Below are 21,901 nucleotides of genomic sequence, written 5' to 3'. Positions count from 1 at the left end.
CTGTTATAGGATTCCAGAATCCGTATTATCATCATAACTTTTCATCCATCCCTGAGAGGGGTTTAACGTCTTGCTTTTATTAGGTAGATTTTGTGCAGTGCATGGTGTGACCTTTCGTGGAAATATTAATGACAATGTTTGCATACTGTTGGACGCGTTTTCTCATCAGCAGGGTTAGCCGCAACATTTACTGCCCACTGTTACCATGCGCACAGACCTGGGGATTTAAGTTGGCACAAGAAACACCTGTTATATGGAAACCTGTGGCTGATCCATGTTGATGTATGGCAGAAGCCGACACAATATTGTAATCATCCTTCAATTAGAAGTAAATCAAGAAAAAGGAAGCAGGAAAAAAAGTTGTTAATCTCAGACTGTATCGATACAATTGAAGGGACAGTACATAAGGAAAACCAGGTGAACAAGAGGGTTGCCTGTGTCTAGTAGAGGAAAGTGAGATCGTTTTGTCTAGGGTGATGAGCTTTTTAGGGTTTTCGTCATGGTATCTTGAAGCAAGAGTAGAAGTAAGAGCAGACTGAATGACAGAGAACATTGCAAGGGTAAGAAACCAGGAAACAAATGTCTAGAAGAGCGGTAGAAACGATGCCTAGACTTCTGACGTTAAAGCTGGTTGAAGCTACTAGTGAGAAGTACAGCTGGAGAATTGGGGTGAATGTATATTTTCAGTAACACATTTTCACAGGTAGGTTTGTTTATTTAATAGATTTATTTTTGACCTCCATTTATTCACTTGCCCACAAATCCTAGGGCATTAAGAATATACTCTTCTGAATTTGTAACTAGAATGTCTTGGATATTTCAAGAAAAAAAAATGTATCATGTATAGTTTTCACTACTTGTCCTCCTCGGTTCTCCGACGTCCTAGTTTCTAGGACGTTCTATCTCCCTTCTCCCATGTCTCACTGCCAGGTTTTCAACCAACATGGATTTCACTGTAGCTCTTTGAATTTCCTATTTAATCCATATTAAATAGGAGAAATAACATTTGTTTTCTTGATATATATATATATACACACACATACATATTTATGTATTTTTGGGATAGAACTTAGTAGAGTGGCTGTGGTGGAGATTTGGTTTAAATTCAAGAAGCAGAAAAACTAAGATAAGATTTTTAAAAATTACTTGATGTATACAGGATCAAGGGAATTTTTTTAGAACTTAAATTCCCCAAAAGTGAAAAACTGTGCCAAGAAATGTGACCCTACAGAAATCTAGGGGACAAAGTCTGTTGTGAGCTTTTCTTTCCTTTGCAATAATTTTGACCAGCATTTAGGTCACTTGGGCAATAAAACTCAGAACACCAGTTTACACTTTTACCAAAAATAACTGCAGTGTAGAACCTCCCACAGATGCCATATGTCTCGGGCCATTTGGAAGAGTCAGGATCTGCCACATGCCAGACTCTCAGGAGGACACATCCTTGGCGTCCAGATGTCCTAGGTCTGGGTCTGGTGGGGACAGGGGCACCTTGCACCCAATGCGGGCGACGGGAGGAAGAAAGGGGCTGCTGGACGCCGATGTGGGAACATGAGTGAGTTCTCAGTAGTGTCCGACTCTTTATGACCCCGTGGACTGGAGCCCGCCAGGCTCCTCTGTCCATGGGATCCTCCAGGTGAGAATACTGGAGTGACTGCCATTTCCTCCTCCAGGGGATCTCTTCCACCCAGGGATCGAACCAGCGTCTCCAGCATTGACAGGTGGATTCTTTACCACTGAGCCTCCTGGGAAAACCTGGGAGAGGACCGTTCAAAAGCCGGGAAGCAGAAAATAAAGGAGTCTTGAAGTATGTGACTCAGGAGGCAGATAAGAGGGCAGTGTGCACCAAAGTCACCCGCCAGGAGGCTGCAGGGTTTGGGCTCAAACTGGAGGCCTGACCTCAACCCGTGGTTTCTGCCTGAGCCTCCAAGGGGAGCGGGGCGAGGTCTCCGCGGAGGAGGCACATCCCAAGAGCAGGGGCCTCCGAAGACGCGCGGCCCGGAGGGCCCACTCGCCCCGCCCCGTAACCCCGCCTCCTCAGGGCTTCCCCCCGTAACCCCGCCTCCTCGTAGCCCCGCCCACACGCTTCTCGGGGCCGAGAGGCGGGAGCGAGCGCGCCCGCAGGCCGCGTCTCGGGCAGCCCCGCCCCAGGTGCGTCGGGCGCGGGGCGGAGCGCGACTTCCGGCGCCGCGCCCGCCCCGCCCCGCCTCTCGCGGGCCTGCGGCGTCGGGGGCGCGCGCGCGGCCGCACTCTCGGATCCAGTTAGAAGCTGAGGTGCTCGCGGACCCCGCGGCCCGTCCGTGAGGTGAGGCGGGCGCTGGGGGCTGCGGCGTGGGAGGCCCCGCCCTGGAGCTGTCTCCCCTCGGGGAGGCGTGAGGGCTCGAGGAGGGTCCGGGCGAGCCGGCGGTCCGGGGCGCGGAACGGCCGAGCGGGCGCTGGGGGGCAGGATGGGCCCCGAGGCTCGAGGGTGCGTCCTGTGGGGGTGCTGCCCGCTCCCCTCCAGGGCTCGGGGCGTCCGGCCGCGGGACGGCCCCCGGGCTCGGCCGGACGGTCCCCATCCTCCGGCGTCGTTAGGAGGGGACGTGGTGGAGAAGGACGGTCCTCTGACCCGGCCCCGAACGGGGTCCCCTGGGGGCTTGGTTGCCCCCCAACCCCGCGCCTCAGGAGGACTGCGGAGGGATGCGCAGAGCCCGGGCGCAGTCAGGGGAGAAACACCCGATTCTCATTCCGAAAACGCCAGGACGGGCTCCAGGCGTGAAAGTACTTAAAATGCGAACGCTCAGGAGGCTGGAGGCTCTCGGAGCTGCAGCAAGGTTGCTCCTGGCTCCCAAGGCGTGGATGAGTGAAGTCGTTCAGTCGTGAACGACTCTTTGCGACCCCGTGGACTGTAGCCCACCAGGCTCCTCCGTCCATGGGATTCTCCAGGCAGGAATACTGGAGTGGGTTGCCATTTCCTTCTCCAGGGGATCTTCCCGACTCAGGGATCGAACCCAGGTCTCCCGCATTGCAGGCAGACGCTTTAACCTCTGGCTCTTTTGATATCCTGGCCAAAGAGTTTTATATGTACATATGATATGTAACTTTTTAACAGTTACCTGGTATTCTGTTGCATGAATGTGTCATAATGTATTCATAAGGCGTTTCTAAATAAATAAGTCTGGAAGAATCTACTTTCCAGGGAGGACGTCCTGGTTCTGCAGGAGCAGAAGGGGAGTCAGAGAGGGTATGTTGGACTCCCGGCCGTAGGCGAGGTTCAGTATTATCTTACTCAGTCTCGCCGGCATCCTTCTGAGGTCGGAGGGGTTTTATTCCACGGGGCAGATGTGGAAAACGGTCCCCGCAAAAGATTAAGTCACTTATTTAGGTCCCAACTAGCAAGAATGGCTGAGATTCCAACCCAGGGATGCCAGACTCTAAATTCTCATGGAATTTAGCAAAAATTCTTTTGCTTCCAACCAGAGAGCAATATTACATGTTTTTAGGGAAGACTCCATACAAAAGGACATTATTTAGGCAGTTAGGGTTTTGGGGGTGTTTGGGTTAAACGCTAACTTGTAAGGCATTATTGTTGTTGTTCAGTCACTAAGTCGTATTCCGACTCTTGGCAACCCCATGGACTGCAGCAAGTCAGGCTTCTTTGTCCTTCACCATCTCCTGGATTTGCTGAAACTCATTTCCATCGAGTCAATGATGCTGTCCAACCATCTCATTCTCTGTCGACCCCTTCTCCTCCTGCCCTCAAACTTTCCCAGCATCAGGGTCTTTTCCAGTGAGTCTATTCTTTGCATCAGGTGGCCAAAGTATTGGGACTTCAACTTCAGCATCAGTCCTTGGAATGGATATTTAAGGTTCACTTCCTTTAGGAAATCAATTAATCCTCGAATATGTGCTGTTTAAGTGTATTTTCCTTCAGACAGGATTTAGTATAGGGAAATCTCACATTCAAGGCAAGAACAAATTTATTAATACAGATCTAGTTGAGTGTCTTTTATATTCCATATACTAAACTGTGTGCCAAAAATACCAAAATAAATACAATTTGTAACCTCTGCCCTTGAGTTTGAGAGGGATGATTGTATAAAAGAATTTCATAGCGTTCTAATAAATTGGAATCTTTGCTAGTGTGTGAATTAACCAGATTAGGGTAGTTTTAAGCACAAGTTTTTAGGAACCTGTTATGTATACGAAAGGGCTTCCCTGGTGGCTCAGATGGTAAAGAATCTGCCTGCAGTGTGGGAGACCCAGGTTCAATCCCTGAGTCAGGAAGATCCCCTGGCGAAGGAAATGGCAACTGACTCCAGTATGCTTGCCTGGAGAATTCCATGGACCGTCCATGGGGTTGCAGAGTCGGACACAACTGAGCAGCTAACACTCTGTATAAGAAAAGGTACTGTGTGACTTATCATGTGGGTACCTTGGCATTATTTTCCCATTCAGTGAGAAATACTGTCAAAAAATTTAGGTTAAATCATATTGATGGTTATTATTTTCTTTTATCATTACACTACTTTCAGTAAATTTTAAAATGCTAGAGAAGAAGAGAACATTTATAATTTATCCCCCGTTAAGGGGCTTGATTTCAGTAGTGCTTTTATTTTATTAATTGAGGAGCCAGTGGTATGTGTAGCGGGGCAGGAATTTCTTTCAAGTCATCTGCCAAAGATGTTCTTAACCTCTTCTTCCAAAATTTAAATCTTAAATTAAAGGTACCATTAACACCAGATTCCATTTGGGCTTTATTGCTCAGAGACCTAGTGGAAACAGAGTCTCTAGTTTAGGCAGAAATGGTAACTTGCTGAAATGGGTTACATTGCCTCTGGCATGGCTGTAGGTGGGTGGATAGAAGGGGTCCTGGGGCATTTAGGAAATTTCTCCCAATGGCTTCAGTTGCTCAATAAAGTAGCAGTCAAAGTCATAATCTGAGGGTGGTGCCGTGGGTGGAAGTTTGAGGTTTGGAGATTAGAGTGAAAGGGCTAGTGAAATATGGGCTAAGTCGCTTCAGTCGTGTCCGACTCTGTGCAACCCACCAGGCTCCCCCATCCCTGGGATTCTCCAGGCAAGAACACTGGAGTGGGTTGCCATTTCCTTCTCCAGTGCATGAAAGTGAAAGTGAAGTCGCTCAGTCGTATCCGACTCCTAGCGACCCCATGGACTGCAGCCTACCAGGCTCCTCCGTCCATGGGATTTTCCGGGGAAGAGTACTGGAGTGGGGTGCCGTTGCCTTCTCTGAGTGAAATATGGGATATTCCGGTAATTAAACAGTTCTCAGATATGAAAAGTGAAGTCAAGGAAGTAGCGATGAGCAAAGTAAAAGTATTTAATCTAACTTTGCACACAAAGTACTTGACCATCCGTGTCCTGGGTTCACTTTGCCTGGCTTCTGCCTTCTTGGCAGGTCCCCCTGTTCTTTACACGGGGCTTCCTGGGTGGCTCAGATGGTGAAGAATCCACCTGCAATGCAGGAGACCTGGATTTGATCCCTGGCTGGGGAAGATCCCCAGGAGAAGGGATAGGCTAACCACTCCAGGATTCTTGGGCTTCTCTGGTGGCTCAGATGGTGAAGAATCCACATGCAATGCAGGAGACCTGGGTTTGGTCTCTGGGTGGGGAGTAGCCCTGGAGAAGGGAGTGGCTACCCACTCCAGGATTCTTGCCTGGAGAATTCCTGGACACAAGAGCCTGGCGGGCTGAGCCACTAACACTTCCACTGTCTTTACACAGGTCAAGCCACTTTGCAGAGCCTAGTTTTTTCATTCTTTTTTCTCTGCCTGGAATTTGCATTCCACTCTTCCCCAAGCGCTTTCCCCAGTTGCACTTAACACATTGTATTAAATCTTGTCTGCAAAGTCAGTAACAGTGTCTAATACTTCCTTTTTTTCTAATGTTTGCTGAGTAAACCCCTCAGTAAATGTTTAATGAGTATGCCACTTTTCTTCCTCCTTTAATCTGTAAACAGCGGTCAGCAGACTTTTCCTGTAAAGAGGCAGCTAATAAATACTGTAGATCTTGTGGACTGCACTGTCTCTCTCTTCACTACCTGACTTTGCCATTGTCACACAAAAGCGGGGGTAAGCAGTGTAGAAACAAGTGAGCGTGGCTCCATTCCAGGAACCCTTTATTTATAGACTCGAGATTGGAATTTCATATAATTTTAACGTGTCACAAAATATTACTGTTCTTTGATTCCCTCCCACCTCAACCCCATACCTTTAAACAAGTGAAAAACAGGCTTAGCTCCCAGGCTGTACACACGCAGGCTTTGGGATGCATTTCACCCCCTCATCCTCCACTGTACTTTGCAGACCTTTGATTTGTAAAGACAGTGAATCTCGATAGAGGGATTTGCAGTGAGATCATACTGGTTTTAGTATTATCATTAGTGGTAGAGAAGCAAAGATAAAGAAGGCAGTCTTCTTTGTCAAGGATTTCATGGTCAAGTTCAAGATTAAGATGTAGACAGATAACAATGACACAGTATGGTAACTGCAGTTACAGTTTATTGATTGGAACGAAGGAGTCATAACTAGTTCTGCTTGGTTAGATCAGAAGTCACATCTAATGGTCCTCTGCTGGGGACTTGGGAACATTTTCAGCTAAGATCCTTTCCAAGAATCTTTGCAAACTTGCTGAGAAGGTGACTGACCACATCTTTTGCCAGGATGGCTATGAACTTCAAGATGACTCAATTCCTCTGTTTTGTAGGATGTAATTTCATTTGTTATTCTCAGAAATAAAATTAATACATTCCAAATGATTTTTTCCTAACAGTTATTTCCAAAGGTCGTGCACCTATTTTTTATTGCTTTGAAAAAGGTGAAATATATTTCATAGTGCATCTGATGTAGTAATCAATGTTTGTTTAATACATTAATGAATTTCTGATATTGAATTTTGGGCCTTGTAACATTTAGTCTTTAAGTCAATTATTAATGCATTAGAAAAGGAAGATGGCTTTAGTGGGCTTTCAGTTTCCTTGCCACTTATTAGATTTACTCTGAGTCATTTCTCTCTGGGAAAAATATATGGCCGTTAGCATCACTGATGCCATCTTGTACCGTTACAGTCGATCCTGTGCTATCCGCTCCCTGACCCAGGACTGAACTGTGCAGAGAGTCACTTCTCTGTTGTTAAGGGCTTTGCAGTTACTAGAAACTGTTTAGTAATCAGTAGGATCAGGTGCCCTGTGTGCTCCGTTAGTCCGTGAGTCTCGTTGCTCATTCGTGAATCTTGACTTAGAAATGCACGTTCCATTATCCAAGCACCTACCTCCATTCCCTTCGCCAGGAGATCTTCCCCACCTGGACCAAACCTGAGTCTCCTGCATCTCAGGCAGGGCCACCAAGGAAGCCCCACCTACCACCACTCTAGGGTAACTGTAAAGTTGTCCCTGTCGCCCCAGGAGTGCAGATTGCAAATACTTCCAGGTTGCCACCCCCTCTCCTGACCCCAGGCCCACCATGTGAGAAAGTTACCCTGTAACAAACTGATCCACTGATGACACAGAGCTTCCTGCCTCGTTTCTTGGTTTCAAGATAGCTTTCTCGGTTCTGTGAGCACTTTTTGTCCCCTCCATCCTTCAACAGGAAGTTGAATGTTATTACACCTTCAGGGATAGTGGGTGTTTAAAACTTACCTAATTATCATTTTATGCTCTATAACATATCAATACATTCCCCAGACATACTGTGGAGCAATGGAAAGTAACTTCAGAGGTTTATAAAAATAATTTTGTGCTCTTATTTCCTTGTCTTTGTCATAGTTCTTTAGCCAGTTCTTTTTTAGTTGAGAATTTGCCTTTGTTAAAGAGTTTTCAAGGTACTGTATTGGAAAGACTTGGGAACTGGATCAAGTATTATGAGTTTTCCAAAAAAGTACGATTTGTTAAAAACATGCCACGAGAAGACTTATTGTCCTTTAATTGTCAACTTATGCTTCTAAGGATCATTTTCTAGTTTATGTTGCAAAAGAGAAGGTCTTAGGTGTGTTGTCTACTCAAAAAGCTGCTTTCTGTGGTTGTCTGTCCTCTCTTTAGGATGCCCGGGGCTTGTGTGAACTGTGTTCCTAGTGGGGGAACTTCTGGATTTTGGCTCTCTGCTTCTTTTCCACTTGCAGCCAGTGATAAATGGGGGGCAGGCCAGGCATCCGTCAGTCCCTTTCTCTTTTGTCCTTTTGAAGGCCACCACGTAGACTGTGGGCTTCCAAGGTGGCTCAGTGGTAAAGAATCCTCCTGTCAATTCAGGAGACTCAGGTTCCTGGAAAGGGGCATGGCAACCCACTCCAGTATTCTTGCCTGGAGAATCCCATGGACAGAGGAGCCTGGCGGGTACAGTCCATGGGGTTGCAAATGAGTTGGACACGGCTGAGTATACACACATAGGCTATAATGTTTTGAATAATCAAGGTGCATCATAGTGTAGAAAGAGGAGGAACTTAGAACTTGATGCTAAACACAGGTTTTCTTTGGGACCAAGAACAGGTGCAGCACAAGTTTTAAAGCTTTTACAGACATCCCCTCGCTGGCCACGCCTCATCTCTAGCTTTTCAGCCCCCTTTCCAGCTGTGCCCTCCTGTCAGAAGAACTACTTTCATGTCCTCTCTGCGGGGAGGATCCCCAGCTTTCAGGAAACCTCCCTGCCCCGCCAACCTGTAGGGCTTGGTTTCAGCTCAGACAGGTCTCTCTATCTTTGGCCCAGATCTTCAATGTAGACAGCACTGCCTTCCCACACTCCACCCCCACCCCGAACCCTCTTTCCCAACCTGCTAAACAGTGGGGACAAGGGGGCACCCTGGGGACTTGGGATTATCCTGCCAGTCTGGCGTAGGCTCCCCTCTTCTGTTGCTTTTCCTCCTGTCCTCTTGACAGAAGGGAACCCCCAGAGACATTGTGGTCCTCACACTTGAAGAAGCTGCACGGCGTCTCCCCACACCTGTGATGTGCGGGTGGCTCTCAGGGCCTTTGGTGCTTCCCATCCCGATGCAGAGCCACCCTCCCGGGTTGACCACCCCCACCCCCCGGCCCTTTTCACGGTGCACCTGGTTAGACCAGCGTGGCTGTGCGCGTGGGCGCAGGGGCGGGCAGGTAAGATCAGAGTTGTGTCAGCTTACAAAAACCCGACTCCAGCTTTGAAGTTCCCAGTTAGATGCACATGAAAAGTTAATTGACATTAAGAATGTTTCTTTTGAGTTTTCAAACAGCCCAGCCAGGCACTTCATATCTCAAAGAAAACAAGCAGTTAGTTGATTTTCCTTCTTTAAGATGTTTTGTTTTCCACCACAAAATTACTAGAGCTAATCAATGAATATAGTAAAGTTGCAGAATATAAAATTAACACACAGAAATCCCTTGCATTCCTATATACTAACAGTGAGAAAACAGAGAAATTAAGGAAACAATTCCATTCACCATTGCAACGAAAAGAGTAAAATACTTAAGAATATATCTACCTAAAGAAACAAAAGACCTATATATAGAAGACTATAAAACACTGGTGAAAGAAATCAAAGAGGACACATAGATGGAGAAATATACCGTGTTCATGGCTCAGAAGAATCAATATAGTGAAAATGAGTATACTACCCAAAGCAATCTATAGATTCACTGCAATTCATTTCCCTATCAAGCTGCCAATGGTATTTTTCAGAGAACTAGAACAAATAATTTCACAATTTTAATGGAAATACAAAAAACCTCAAATAGCCAAAGCAATCTTGAGAAAGAAGAATGGAACTGGAGGAATCAACCTGCCTGACTTCAGGCTGTACTACAAAGCCACAGTTATCAAGACAGTATGATACTGGCACAAAGACAAATACAAATATAGATCAATGGAACAAAATAGAAAGTCCAGAGATAAATCCACCCACCTATGGACACCTTGTCTTTGACAAAGGAGGCAAGAATATACAATGGAGAAAAGACAATCTCTTTAACAAGTGGTGCTGGGAAAACTGGTCAACCACTTGTAAAAGAATGAGACTACAACACTTATGTACACCATATACAAAAATAGAACACCATATACAAAAATAAACTCAAGACGGATTAAAGATCTAAACATAAGACCAGAAACTATAAAACTCCTAGAGGAGAACATAGGCAAAACACTGTCCAACATAAACCGCAGCAGGGTCCTCTATGACCCACCTCCTAGAATATTGGAAATAAAAGCAAAAATAAACAAATGGGACCTAATTAAAAGCTTCTGCACAACAAAGGAAACTATAAGCAAGGTGAAAAGACAGCCTTCAGAATGGGAGAAAATAATAGCAAACGAAGCAACAAAGAATTAATCTCAAAAATATACAAGTAACTCCTGCAGCTCAATTCCAGAAAAATAAATGACGCAATCAAAAAGTGGGCCAGAGAACTAAACAGACATTTCTCCAAAGAAGACATACAGATGGCTAACAAACACATGAAAAGATGCTCAACATCACTCATTATCAGAGAAATGCAAATCAAAACCACAATGAAGTACCATTTCACGCCAGTCAGAATGGCTGCTATCCAAAAGTCTACAAGCAATAAATGCTGGAGAGGATGTGGAGAAAAGGGAACCCTCTTACACTGTTGGTGGGAATGCAAACTAGTACAGTCACTATGGAGAACAGTGTGGAGAGTCCTTAAAAAACTGAAAATAGAACTGCCATTATGACCCAGCAATCCCACTGCTGGGCATACACACTGAGGAAACCAGAATTGAAAGAGACACGTGTACCCCAATGTTCATTGCAGCACTGTTTATAATAGCCAGGACATGGAAGCAACCTAGATGTCCATCAGCAGATGAATGGATAAGAAAGCTGTGGTACATATACGCAATGAAATATTACTCAGCCATTAAAAATACATTTGAATCAGTTCTAATGAGGTGGATGAAAATGGAACCTATTATACAGAGTGAAGTAAGCCAGAAAGAAAAACACCAATACAGTATACTAACGCATATATATAGAATTTAGAAAGAAGGTAACGCGTGCTGGGATTCATGGGGTCGCAAAGAGTCGGACACGACTGAGCAACTGAACTGAACTGAATGATAACCCTGTATGCGAGACAGCAAAAGAGACACAGATGTATAGATCAGTCTTTTGGACTCTGTGGGAGAGGGCGAAGGTGGGATGATTTGGGAGAATGGCATTGAAACATGTAAAATATCACATGTGAAACGAATCGCCAGCCCAGGTTTGAGGCATGATACAGGGTGCTCAGGGCTGGTGCACTGGGATGACCCAGAGGGATGGAATAGGGAGGGAGGTGGGAGGGGGGTTCGGGATGGGGAACACATGTACACTCATGGCGGATTCAAGTCAATGTATGGCAAAACCAATATTGTAAAGTAAAATAAATACATTTTTTAAAAAATAGAAAAAAGATGTTTTCATTCTTAGAGTAGTGTCTCTTTTTTCAGGCTGCTACAAAGAAAGTAATGTCAGCTGGTTTGTAAACAACCAAAAAAAAAAAAAGGATGTTTCACTTTAATAACTTGAGTAGATAGAAGGTCAAAGTTATTGACATTTACATTTTTCACATGATTAGAGTTTTAGAATATTAGAACCATGAGATTTTTCTTGTTGTTGTTCAGTCACTAAGTCATGTCTGACTCTCTGCAACCGTGTGGACTGTAGCCCACCAGGCTCCTCTGTCCATGGGATTTCCCAGACAGGGTACTGGAGTGGGTTGCTATTTCATTCTCCAGGGGATCTTCCCGACCTAGGGATCGAACCTGGGGCTCCTGCACTGCAGGCGGATGCTTCACCACTGAGCCTCCCGGGAAGCCCTGCTCCCTGAGAGACTTGAGCACAAAGTGGTGGAGGGCAGTCTGGCTGAGGAAGAGCGATGGGGAGGTAGTCCATCTGGGATGGAGCTCGAGGCAGGAGGAGGACGGGGGAAAGCACCTTCTGCTGAAGAAGGGACTGTGTGTGTGTGCAGCAGGACTGTGTGTGTGTCGGTGTGTGCGTGCACATCTGTGTGTGTGTCAGTGTGTGTGTATGTGCAGCAGGACTGTGTGTGTGTCAGTGTGTATGTGCAGCAGGACTGTGTGCGTGCACATCTGTGTGTGTGTCAGTGTGTGTGTGTGTGTGTACAGCAGGACTGTGTGTGTGTCAGTGTGTGTGTGTGTATGCAGCAGGACTGTGTGTATGTGTCTGTGTGTGTGCATCTGTGTGTGTGTGTGTGTGTGTGTGTGCAGCAGGACTGTGTGTGTCTGTGTGGGTCTATGTGTGTGCATGTATGTGTGTACAGGACTGTGTGTGTGTGCGTGCGTCTGTGTGTGTGCAGCAGGACTGTGTGTCTGTGTGTGTCTATGTGCGTCTGTGTGTGTGCAGCAGGCTGTGTGTGGGTCTGTGTGTATGTGTGTGCAGGACTGTGTGTGTGCGCGTTTGTGCGTGTGTCAGTGTGTGTGTGTCTTTGTGTGTGTGCGTGTGTGTGTATGTGGCTGCAGTTGTGGCATGCAGGATCTTGTTCCCCAACCAGGGAGCAAACCCCAGTCCCCTGCGTTGGGAGCACACAGTCTTAACCACCTTACCACCAGGGAAGTCCTGGGACTTTGCTTTGGAAGAAAGGGGCAAATAGGCTGAACAGACACCAGCGTGACTTCTTTGCTTAGTTGTCTTGTGTCATCTTCTGCAGAGATGCTTCCTTGTTAATCTTACTTTTTAAGCCACTTGAAAACCTTTGCAACAGCAGTCCTCAGCTTTCTGCCGCCCTGCACGCTCAGCCCGTTGGTGCCCTGCCCTTCGTGGGTGGGGAGGTGGGCAGGCGTGGAGCGTCTCCCTGGGTTACTGCCGTGCTTCACTTGGACAGTCTTGGTTACCCTTGGGAGCGTCCTAACCATGGAGTTAGGAGCACATTATCCTGTTACGCTGGTTGAGTCCATTGATAGCAGAGACAGAAACTGTCTGGTCTGGCTGCCTTCAGGGAAAATGAAATACTTTGGGTGGGTATCAGGGCATTTCACATACTCCAAGGAAGAAGAATCAAGTTTTGGGCACAGTAGATACCAAACCTTTGGGGAAAACTTAGTACCAAGAACGTATGAACTCTCTTAGATGTTTCTATTACTCTGTTCCACGATCCCCAAGCCCTGCTCTCTTAGTTAAAACTTCCATGCTGCCAGAAGAAGATTTAATTGGCACAGCTCAGTGGCAGTAGGGGTGATGGTGATGGTTTAAGAAGCCCTGACTGCGGTGGGCAGGTGCAGAGGTTCCTGGACTTCAGGCAAGGCCATCAACTCTAATTGAGTTCAGGGAGCACTTCTCAAAGAAGGAAAACTACTGGGAGTCCATCAGCTGCCTTACGAGGGGCCCATTCTCTAAAAACAAAGAACTAAGCATGCAGCGTTCAATTCGAATGAATAATTCGGTGGCACCCACTACGCTAAATCAGTGTGCTTTGCGGAGGACTTGAGGCTGTCTTGCCGCTCCGCTGGTTAGTGTTTCTGTGTTTGTTTTGTAGGAGGTCATCCTTGAACAAGTATGCCCCATCTGCCTGTCTCCCTCCCAGTCCCCCCCTTCCATTCTTCCTTTCTTTCATCAGCCTCGAGAAGATGACCAGTTCTTTACAGAATCTGATACAACATCCATGAGGCTGTTAGAAGAATTTATGTTTAGTGTATCTTCCTTTCCTGACTGCTTTAATTTTGCTTTTTTTAATTTACTCATTTCTTATTTTTACAGTATGTCTAATTGTGTAATTTGTTTTTTTTCCCCCACTGTCTAAAGAACACATATTGATGGGAAAATAGAAAAAAAGCACAGAGAAAAGTTGTCTGTAATCCAGTCGTTAAATTTAAAAAATAACCCTTTTGTCTGTCTTCTGTACCTGTAAAGAGGATGTTTATTTGATCCCAACTTTAGTTATGTATATTGACTTTTGGGGGTTAAGATGAGCTGCCTCTAAAAAGTCGCCTGCTTTTTTATCTAGGAGGAGATGGCCAGCCAGCCTGGAATAGATGGTGCTTGTTGTGGACGGGAGTCACCCCAGTGGCTCCCATCAGATGCGTTTATATAAAGCAAGGCAGTGAATTCTGCCCCGGAAGGAGGCTTAGCAGAACCGTCTGGGCATCTCCTCTGAGCTGCCCGCTCAATGCCTTTTAGTTTGCAGGCATTCTGGGTTATAGGGGCAAGCAGATGGGGATAAGGCCCCTGGAGGGAACCAGTGGGGGGCTGGCCACTCTGATTGCTGCTTTCACATAGCCTCTTTGAAGAGCGGAGATAGTTCCAACAGAGGTCCACTCGCAGAAGGGCCCCTAGAGGATCAGCTTACCCTGGGAGAGGGATACTGGGCCTGTGATGCAGTGGTTTAGGTCATACAGCTCAAAAAAAAAAAAAAAGAGGTGAGGTTTTTTCTGTCGCTCCAAAGTAAAACCCCTGACTCACTAAGCGCTTTCTCCCCTTCTGCTCCAGCAACCAGCTGTCCACATTCCATTTCTATGGATGTGTGTGTTCTGGAAATGTCATGTAGATGGGCTCACGCTTGACCTCTCATGTCTGGCTTGTTAAGCGCTCACTGCAGCGTTCCGGAGGCTCACCCACGTCGCAGCGTGTGTGAGTGCTTCACTCCTCTTTGCGCTGAACAGTGAGTCGTGTGTGCGCACCGCCTCCACTTGTCCCCCGCTCTGTTGATAGACATTCAGGCTGTTTCCGTGTCTTGGCAGTTCTGACCCTGCGTGCACACGCATTTGTCTGTGCCCCTGTTTCCAGTTCTTTTGGGTGAATACCTACAAGTGGAGGAGTGGAGTCACACAGGAATTCTGGTTTCCCCTCGGGGACCAGCGGCAGTGTTTGTCTCAGCAGCGCCACCTCTCTGCGCCCCGCCAGCTCTACGAGGACCGCCCCCCCCACCCCCGCCGTTAGCCCCGGAGTTTCTTACGAGAAATTTGCTCTCATTCGGAGCATCACTGCCCTGTAGCAAAGCACGTGGTTAATCTCCGGCTGCTCTCAGGATTTCTCTGTCTTTCACTTTTAGCAGTTGGGTTATGATGTGTCTAAGTGTGGACTTCTTCAATTTATCCTGTATGGGCTTCGTCAAGCTTCTTGAAACTCAGGCTTTTCATCTCTGGCCAGATCGTGGAAGTTTTTAGCCATTAATTCTTTAAGTATTTGTCCAGCATTAACACACTTCTCCCTCTCTGGCCATTTGAATGTTAGACTCTTCCTATCTCAGTTCTCTGAGAAACGATACTGTTAATTGTTTAAAAACAACACACACAGCTTGTTCTCTCTCTTTTTGAGACTGAATAGCTTCTCTTGTTATGTCAGGTTTACTGACTGTTTTCCTCTTGTCTCCATTCTGCTGTTGAGCCCTTTCTGTGGATTTGCCTTGTTACTGTGTTTTCCTGTTCTGAAATTACTACTTGGTGCTGCTTTTAAAGTGTTGTTTCTTTGCTGACACTTGGGTTGTTTTCGAGAGTGAAATGAGTGTTTTCTTTCATTGTCTTCTTACCATTGTTTGCTGGAGTACCTCTTAAACAGCTGCTTTAGGGTTTTTGTCAGATAATTTGAAAATCTGGGTCACCTTGGTATTGGCATCTATGGGTTTTCTTCTCCTAACAGAGTTGGTGTTTTCCACACGCCTCATGAGTGGAACGATGCTGGGTGGTGTGAGACCTCGAGTTTTGTTTTCATCCTGCAGAGAACATTGGTGTCTTCTGCGAACATGCCATCCACCTGGTTAGGTTCGGGTCTTAAGTTTCTGCCCACAGTCTGTGAGCTTCGGGTCTAATTTCAGTTTAGTTTTCAGAAGCCTCTGCAGTGCAGCTGGGATCTGCCCGCGTGTGCCACCCAGCTACCCGTCTGCATCTGGGCAGTGGTCTGCTTCCCTAAGCTCGTCTGCCCATTTTCCCTCCCTGCTGCTTTCAGATTCCCAGTGGGCCCTCGCTGGTTTCACAAGCTGCTGTTTACCTTTCAGAACCTTCTCATTTCGTTCAGTGCATCCTGTCCAGGTAGGAGAGATGGTGTGGAGTGTGCTTAACTATCTGATCTGCGACTCAGACATCTGTCTGTCTGTTTTTAACATTAAGAATGGCCTAGACGTGACTGTGTGGTTGCAGTATTTTTTCCCTCTACTCTCCCTTCTCCAGTAAACTAGCCTAGAAAATATGGCGACTGCAGTTCGGGAAGACGGGGTCTGGAGGCAGACGAGAACGCTGCTCCTCAAGAATTACCTGGTGAAATGCAGGACCAAGAAGAGCAGTGCTCAGGTGAGCTGCTCAGCCACCGTGCACCACTGCAGCGTGCTTCACCTCACTGTGTCCTGTCTTTAAGAGATGATTCGTTCTGCTGCATGCGCTTTTATTATAATGTTGCTTGCGAAGTGAAAACTTACTGTGTTAGCCTCAGAAAAAAATATCTAAGTTATCCAACGTTTTCTAAATGTCAAAAATGTTGATAAGTTTCCAAATTTAGTGACTTTTTCATGTCAGTGCTTGATTTTGAACCTCAAGGCATGTATTTCCTGTTTCATGAGGTGAAAAATAAATTCTGCAAATAACTTCCTGGAACATTATTCCACATTTCCTCCCCATGGCCTCCCATCTTTCGGACTCTGGGTTGAATTGGCCAGGATTACTACAATTATGTCACATATCCGTCTCCACAAGCATACATCATTTTATTATATATTTATTTGTTTAGCATACATTGATCTAAGAGATAAAAGGAAGTAAGAACTCTGGACGACCAGTCAATAATGATTTTAAAGGACAGAATGGTATTATTCTTTTGGCAGAACAATTAAACAGCAAGATGAAACAGTAAATAGTTCATCCGCATTAAAGGCAACTATTGAATGTAACTGAGTATAGTTTTAGGAGTAGAAATCTAGGTATAATTAAACATAAGTCTTAATTCAGACTCAAAAACATTTTTATGGTGTCTTTGAGTTATAGATAATTGGTAAGTCACTTTAAAGTTATATATGAATAAATGTATTATTATATTTGATATTATTAATCTCAGATGTTTAAATACTAGCTTTTATGTCACTTAAATATATTATGGTGACTTGAATTTTAAAATATTTTAGTGAAATTGAATGTAAAGGAAAAATTATTGCTGTTGGGTTTGGTTCAGCACAATATATCTTTTAGGATAGAAGTGCTTTTACTTTTTGTGCTTAAGAAAGGAGACCCAAGTTCTTCATGTTTTTTCTTAGTATTAGTTATATTCATAGAAAGCCTGATGACTTTTGCTGCCTTTGTTATGCTTTGTAATCATTTTGTTTCCTGTGTTGCAGGAAATTCTTTTTCCACTGTTTTTTTTGTTTTGGTTAATATTAATTAGCATGATGCATCCAAATAAGAAATATGAAGAAGTGCCTGATGTAGAACTCAGTGCCCTGGACACGTCCGTCCTCACCAACGTCGTGCTTGGATTCACGCCCGCGACTAACATCACGAGGAGCGTCATGCAGAAAGTGTCTGTGGATCACCTTCTTGACGGTATTGTGAGCTGGCGTGGGTCCTGTCCCTTACAGACAGCCTCTTCTGTGTTGTGCTGTTTGCTTTATTGAGTAAATACCGTTCTTAACATTTAGGTATATATCCTTTCACCATAACAGAGTTTTATAAAAATGTTAACGTCATTTGATTCTACTGGCCTGTGTTTCTTGTGAAACTTTCATTTATAGCATACTCTATGTTTTAATATTTTATATCATGGGCCATTTATAAAGCAAGCATATTCGTATAGGATAAAAGAAGCAATATTGGGTTTAAATGTCAATTTTTATTCAAAGAAGAGTTGTATCATAGTTACTAAAATATGTATTTTGTTTCTGAGAAGGATTGTGGAAGTTTCTTCCTAAGAAGGAATATTTGAAAATAAAGTATCCATTCATTTATCAAGGAGTTATTTCATGGTTTCACTTGAGATAGGTAGATGAACTACATATATTACGTGTAAAGTGTATGCTCTAATTTATCATGTTAATAGCTTATGTGTTACACTGACACATAACTTATGTATAGTCAAATGACAGATAAGATAGAAATAGTGTCTGTAAAATTACACAACTTTGATATTTGTTACTTTTTAGTTTGGTTTTTAGAAGAGCTGTATTCATTATCTAAGAAGTTAGAGCATTCAACAAATGCTTATAAAATACTACATTCATCAAGTATAAAGGTGAGTTTGGTCTGTTGTACTATAATAAACTATTCATGTATTTGAGCTAGTTTTGTTTTGTTATTTTATAGTCGTAACTATTGAAGAATATGCAGATGAAAAAGAATTGGTAACATCTAGTCTTTCCAAGTCTGACACCTTTGTAGGCGTTGTGTTCAAAGACTTCATGTCCTACGAGCTCCGGTTTTTTCCTGATACGATTCCAGTATCTTCTGTTTATATGGATTCAAGAGGCAAGTAGCCCTAAATGGTCAATGAAAATCAATTAAATGCATGTCTTTATTGCTCTTAGTTCAAATGCAAATTTTGATGGAGTCCTACATTGAAATTTCCAACTATAATTATTCAGATCAGAAGACTGTCAACTCTAGCATGAGAACATGTGTGTGTATCTGTGTATCCACAGCTACATATATAATATGAAGTATAATTTATACTGTGCTTCCCCAGTGGCTCAGTGGTTAAGAATCCACCTGCAGTTCCATTCCTGGATTGGAAAGAGCCTCTGGAGAAGGGAATGGCAACCCACTCCAGTATTCTTGTCTGGATTATACCACGGACAGAGGAGCCTGGCAGACTATAGTCTATGGGGTTGCAAAGAGCCTCATACTACTTAAGTGACTTAGCAGTCATGCACGTGTAATTTATATTAAACAATTTTATCTTGAGTTATATGACTTTCTAAGTCTATGTTCTTTTCTCCACATAATTGTTTTTGTACATGGTATGGTACATATTTTAAAATCTCAAGTTCTTCCACCAATAAACTTTATTAATTCTATGTTTGAAACATGGAAAACAGCCTTCAATGCCTAAGCCTCTGAAAAAATAATTATCAACCAAAAACATTTATTGAAACAATGTTAAAGTCACTATATTAAGTTTTATATTTGTGACTTGATTCCAAAAAGCCTTCAGATAATTTTCCTTTTTTTCTGTGCTCTTCACTTGGACCTGCCTTTGCATCTGGAAAGCTTTTAAAGCTGATAATTCATTGTAAAATGACTTACCTTAAGCCAGAAAAGTGACTTGTTTTAAAAAACCTCATTGGAAAAGACCGTGATGCTGAGAAAGATTGAAGGCAAAAGGCGAAGGGGGCAGCAGAGCATGAGGTGGTTGGATGGCATCACAGACTCAAAGGACATGAGCTGAGCAAGCTCCAGGAGATAGTGGAGGACAGAGGAGCCTGGCGTGCCGCTGCCCTAGGGTTGCACAGGGTCCGACACGACTTAGCCCCGAGCAGCAGCCACTGGTTCATTTGCCTCCATTTGTGCGCACTCACTACTCAGTGCCCTAAAGCACGTAACTCTCTGATGTCAGACATTCCAAATAAACAGTAAGGGCTGTGATGGACTTTGTTTGCCTTTGGAGGGCAGTTGCTCTTTTCAGAGCTTTTCGTTGCTTCTGTCAGAGCTGGACCAGCTGTGTCGCTGTGGTTTCTGTTAGAGCGGGATCAGCTGTGTCGCTGTGGTGACCCACTGGGCGCTGCCTCCTTGTGCTGAGCCTTACCTCTCACGCGTTTCCTCTGTAGCTGGCTGTTCGCCATCGTGTGACGCCGTCCAGTTCTGGTCCTCAGGGTTCACGGTTCTGCAGGCCTCGATAGACGCAGCCATCATACAGGTAAAGGTGCTGAAGGAAGGCAAGGGTTCATACCATGCCCCACGTCTTCACCGTTGAAGTTCATTTCACTGCTGTCACGTGTACCAAATTACATCACGCAGGTCAGCTCCTTTACAAAAAAAGAGAAGGAAGAAGCCATATTTTCTGATTTAATTTTTTTTGAAACCCACTTTTGTTTCATGGTCTCCAAGCACACTGTTCAGCACTCTGTATGCCTGTGTTATCCTGTCTGTGCTGTCTGTAGGCAATATTTATGAAAGGCCTGTATTTGCAGATTTTTCCCCTTGAATAAGAATAACTTAGTTTAAAGAAGTTACCTTTATTATCTTAATCATAGTGGTCGATCTTATTTTTAACAGATATTTGTCACTCGTCTGCAAAACGTGGTTTCCCCCTTGTGTACTAGCACCAGCCTGTTGAGTCTTGACACCTCTGTGAGGCTGGGGCTCTGTCTGCATTTCATTTATGCACTTGACACACAGGAAGATGAAGTGGCTCTCCAAGCCTCAGTCGATCAGTGGCAGAGCTAGTTCAGACTGTGGCTGTTGGGCTCTCGTTCCTGTGTTTTAGTAGTATACTGCCACTACAGTTATTGTGTATAAATGTTGTGTTTAGACTCTGAAGACCTGACCCAGTGTTTCTCGTTTTAGTAGAAATGAACCGCAGACCTTGGGAGGGAGCCCTGTCACTGTCGGTTGTTAGACTGCTACGCGTGAAACGACTGCAGAAGTAATGCTTACTGGACAGGGCCGCTGTTAGAGCCGCATGAGACGATACACACGTGTCCTGTGGGCTCTCCCAGCATGGCAGGAACGTATCATAGATACAGTGTTCAGTAACACACAGGCGCAGGCTGATGACGGTGAAATAAGTAGAGGGCATGTTGCATTGACGGTGCTGAAGTACCTGTTTGTGTTTTGGCCAAAGACCTTGGCTGCCACAGCCCAGACCTCACCACACGAACAGGTGGAGCAGAGCTCCTTGTAGCCGTTCACGTGAACACGAGGCAGAAGAGTGTCATAGGGCATGCATAGTTCTATTATCCCGTCTCTATGCATGCTGCATATGTATATATTTTTGTAAACAATAGAACTTACTACCTAAAAGAACATTTTTTAAAAAGAGAGTTATTCTTTCATGGCACTTGTCATCATTCTTTAACTCCTCAATTTTATAAACATGTATTTTTATTAAGTTGCATACATAACTGTCACTAAAGATGGTTATTGTGCAGTTTTATTTTCTTTGACAAATTATTTAATAAAAACGTGTACTTCCCAACTTCAAACTTTAAACTTTCTGACGTGCTTCCAGAATGTGTGACAGCAATGCTGTATGCAGTACCGTGATACTGGGGGCGGCCACTTTGTTTCTGGTACATAGTGTTCTGAGGCTTGTGTTTGCAGTAGGTTATGGACTAACTCTGGGGATGTGATTGTCTCATTATTTCAGGGGCTGCTCTCAGAACTAAGTTAACTGAATGTGTTTACATTTTCTTGATTGTAGATGAAGACCAATGTTTCTTTTTGGAAAGAGCTGGAGTCAACTAAAGCTGTTCTTATGGGAGAAACGGCTGTTGTAGAAATAGACACCTTTCCCCGAGGAGTAATTTTAATATACCTAGTTATAGCATTTTCACCTTTTGGATACTTTTTGGCAATTCATATCGTAGCAGAAAAAGAGAAGAAGTTAAAAGAGTTTTTAAAGATAATGGGACTTCATGACACGGCCTTTTGGTATGTTAATAAAACTTTGTTATTTAGTGTGGTTAATAATTGCGAAAGTTCTACAAATCTTCAGTACTGCAGTTTTGTTACTCACTGGACTCGACGAGGTCCTGAACCTCTTTTCTTGCAGTTCCCACCTTTGTCATGGAGTTTGAGACTCATCACAAAGCTCCAGCAAATAATTATTTCCAGAGAAACAAATGAAAAAGTTCACCAATGAGCACATTAACATTTTTGTACAATGATAATTTTATAGAGGCATGAAATTTTATAAACAATTCCAAGTATGTTTTCCGTACTTTCCCCACTATGCGGTAAGAACATTTATTTTGACCTTACTTTGGGGGAAACATTCAGTTCAGTTCAGTCACTCAGTCATCTCCGACTCTTTGCGACCCCATGAATTGCAGCACGCCAGGCCTCCCTGT

The 21,901-nt window shown here is 44.4% G+C and overlaps 1 protein-coding gene across 8 annotated transcripts in view; it reads left to right on the top strand.

Moving 5' to 3' along the window:
- The first annotated feature begins 2,107 nt into the window (after positions 1-2,107).
- The window catches only part of ABCA5 (ATP binding cassette subfamily A member 5), a 63,120-nt gene continuing 43,326 nt past the window's right edge, over positions 2,108-21,901 (top strand). For 2 of the 8 annotated variants that reach the window (XR_015147016.1, XR_015147017.1), the window contains exons 1-6: positions 2,166-2,305; positions 16,083-16,202; positions 17,237-17,441; positions 18,198-18,359; positions 19,658-19,746; positions 21,253-21,482. Coding sequence is in view for 3 of the 8 variants with exons in the window: in XM_086355887.1 (XP_086212013.1) it covers positions 16,101-16,202; positions 17,237-17,441; positions 18,198-18,359; positions 19,658-19,746; positions 21,253-21,482 (788 nt within the window). In the remaining 5 variants the exon portion in view is untranslated. Of the gene's footprint in view, positions 2,306-15,861; positions 15,945-16,082; positions 16,203-17,236; positions 17,442-18,197; positions 18,360-19,657; positions 19,747-21,252; positions 21,483-21,901 lie in introns of all 8 variants that reach the window. The other 6 variants (XM_086355888.1, XM_086355887.1, XM_086355889.1 and 3 more) reach the window with 6 other exon arrangements.

This window comes from Bos grunniens, chromosome 19 (assembly GCF_055505025.1).
Source record: "Bos grunniens cultivar Pamir isolate PY7600 chromosome 19, Bosgru_T2T1.0, whole genome shotgun sequence".
In the NCBI taxonomy this organism is placed as follows: Eukaryota; Metazoa; Chordata; class Mammalia; order Artiodactyla; family Bovidae; genus Bos; species Bos grunniens.
The sequence above is the reverse complement of the archived record's forward strand: the minus strand, read 5'-3'. Positions and strand labels throughout refer to the sequence as shown.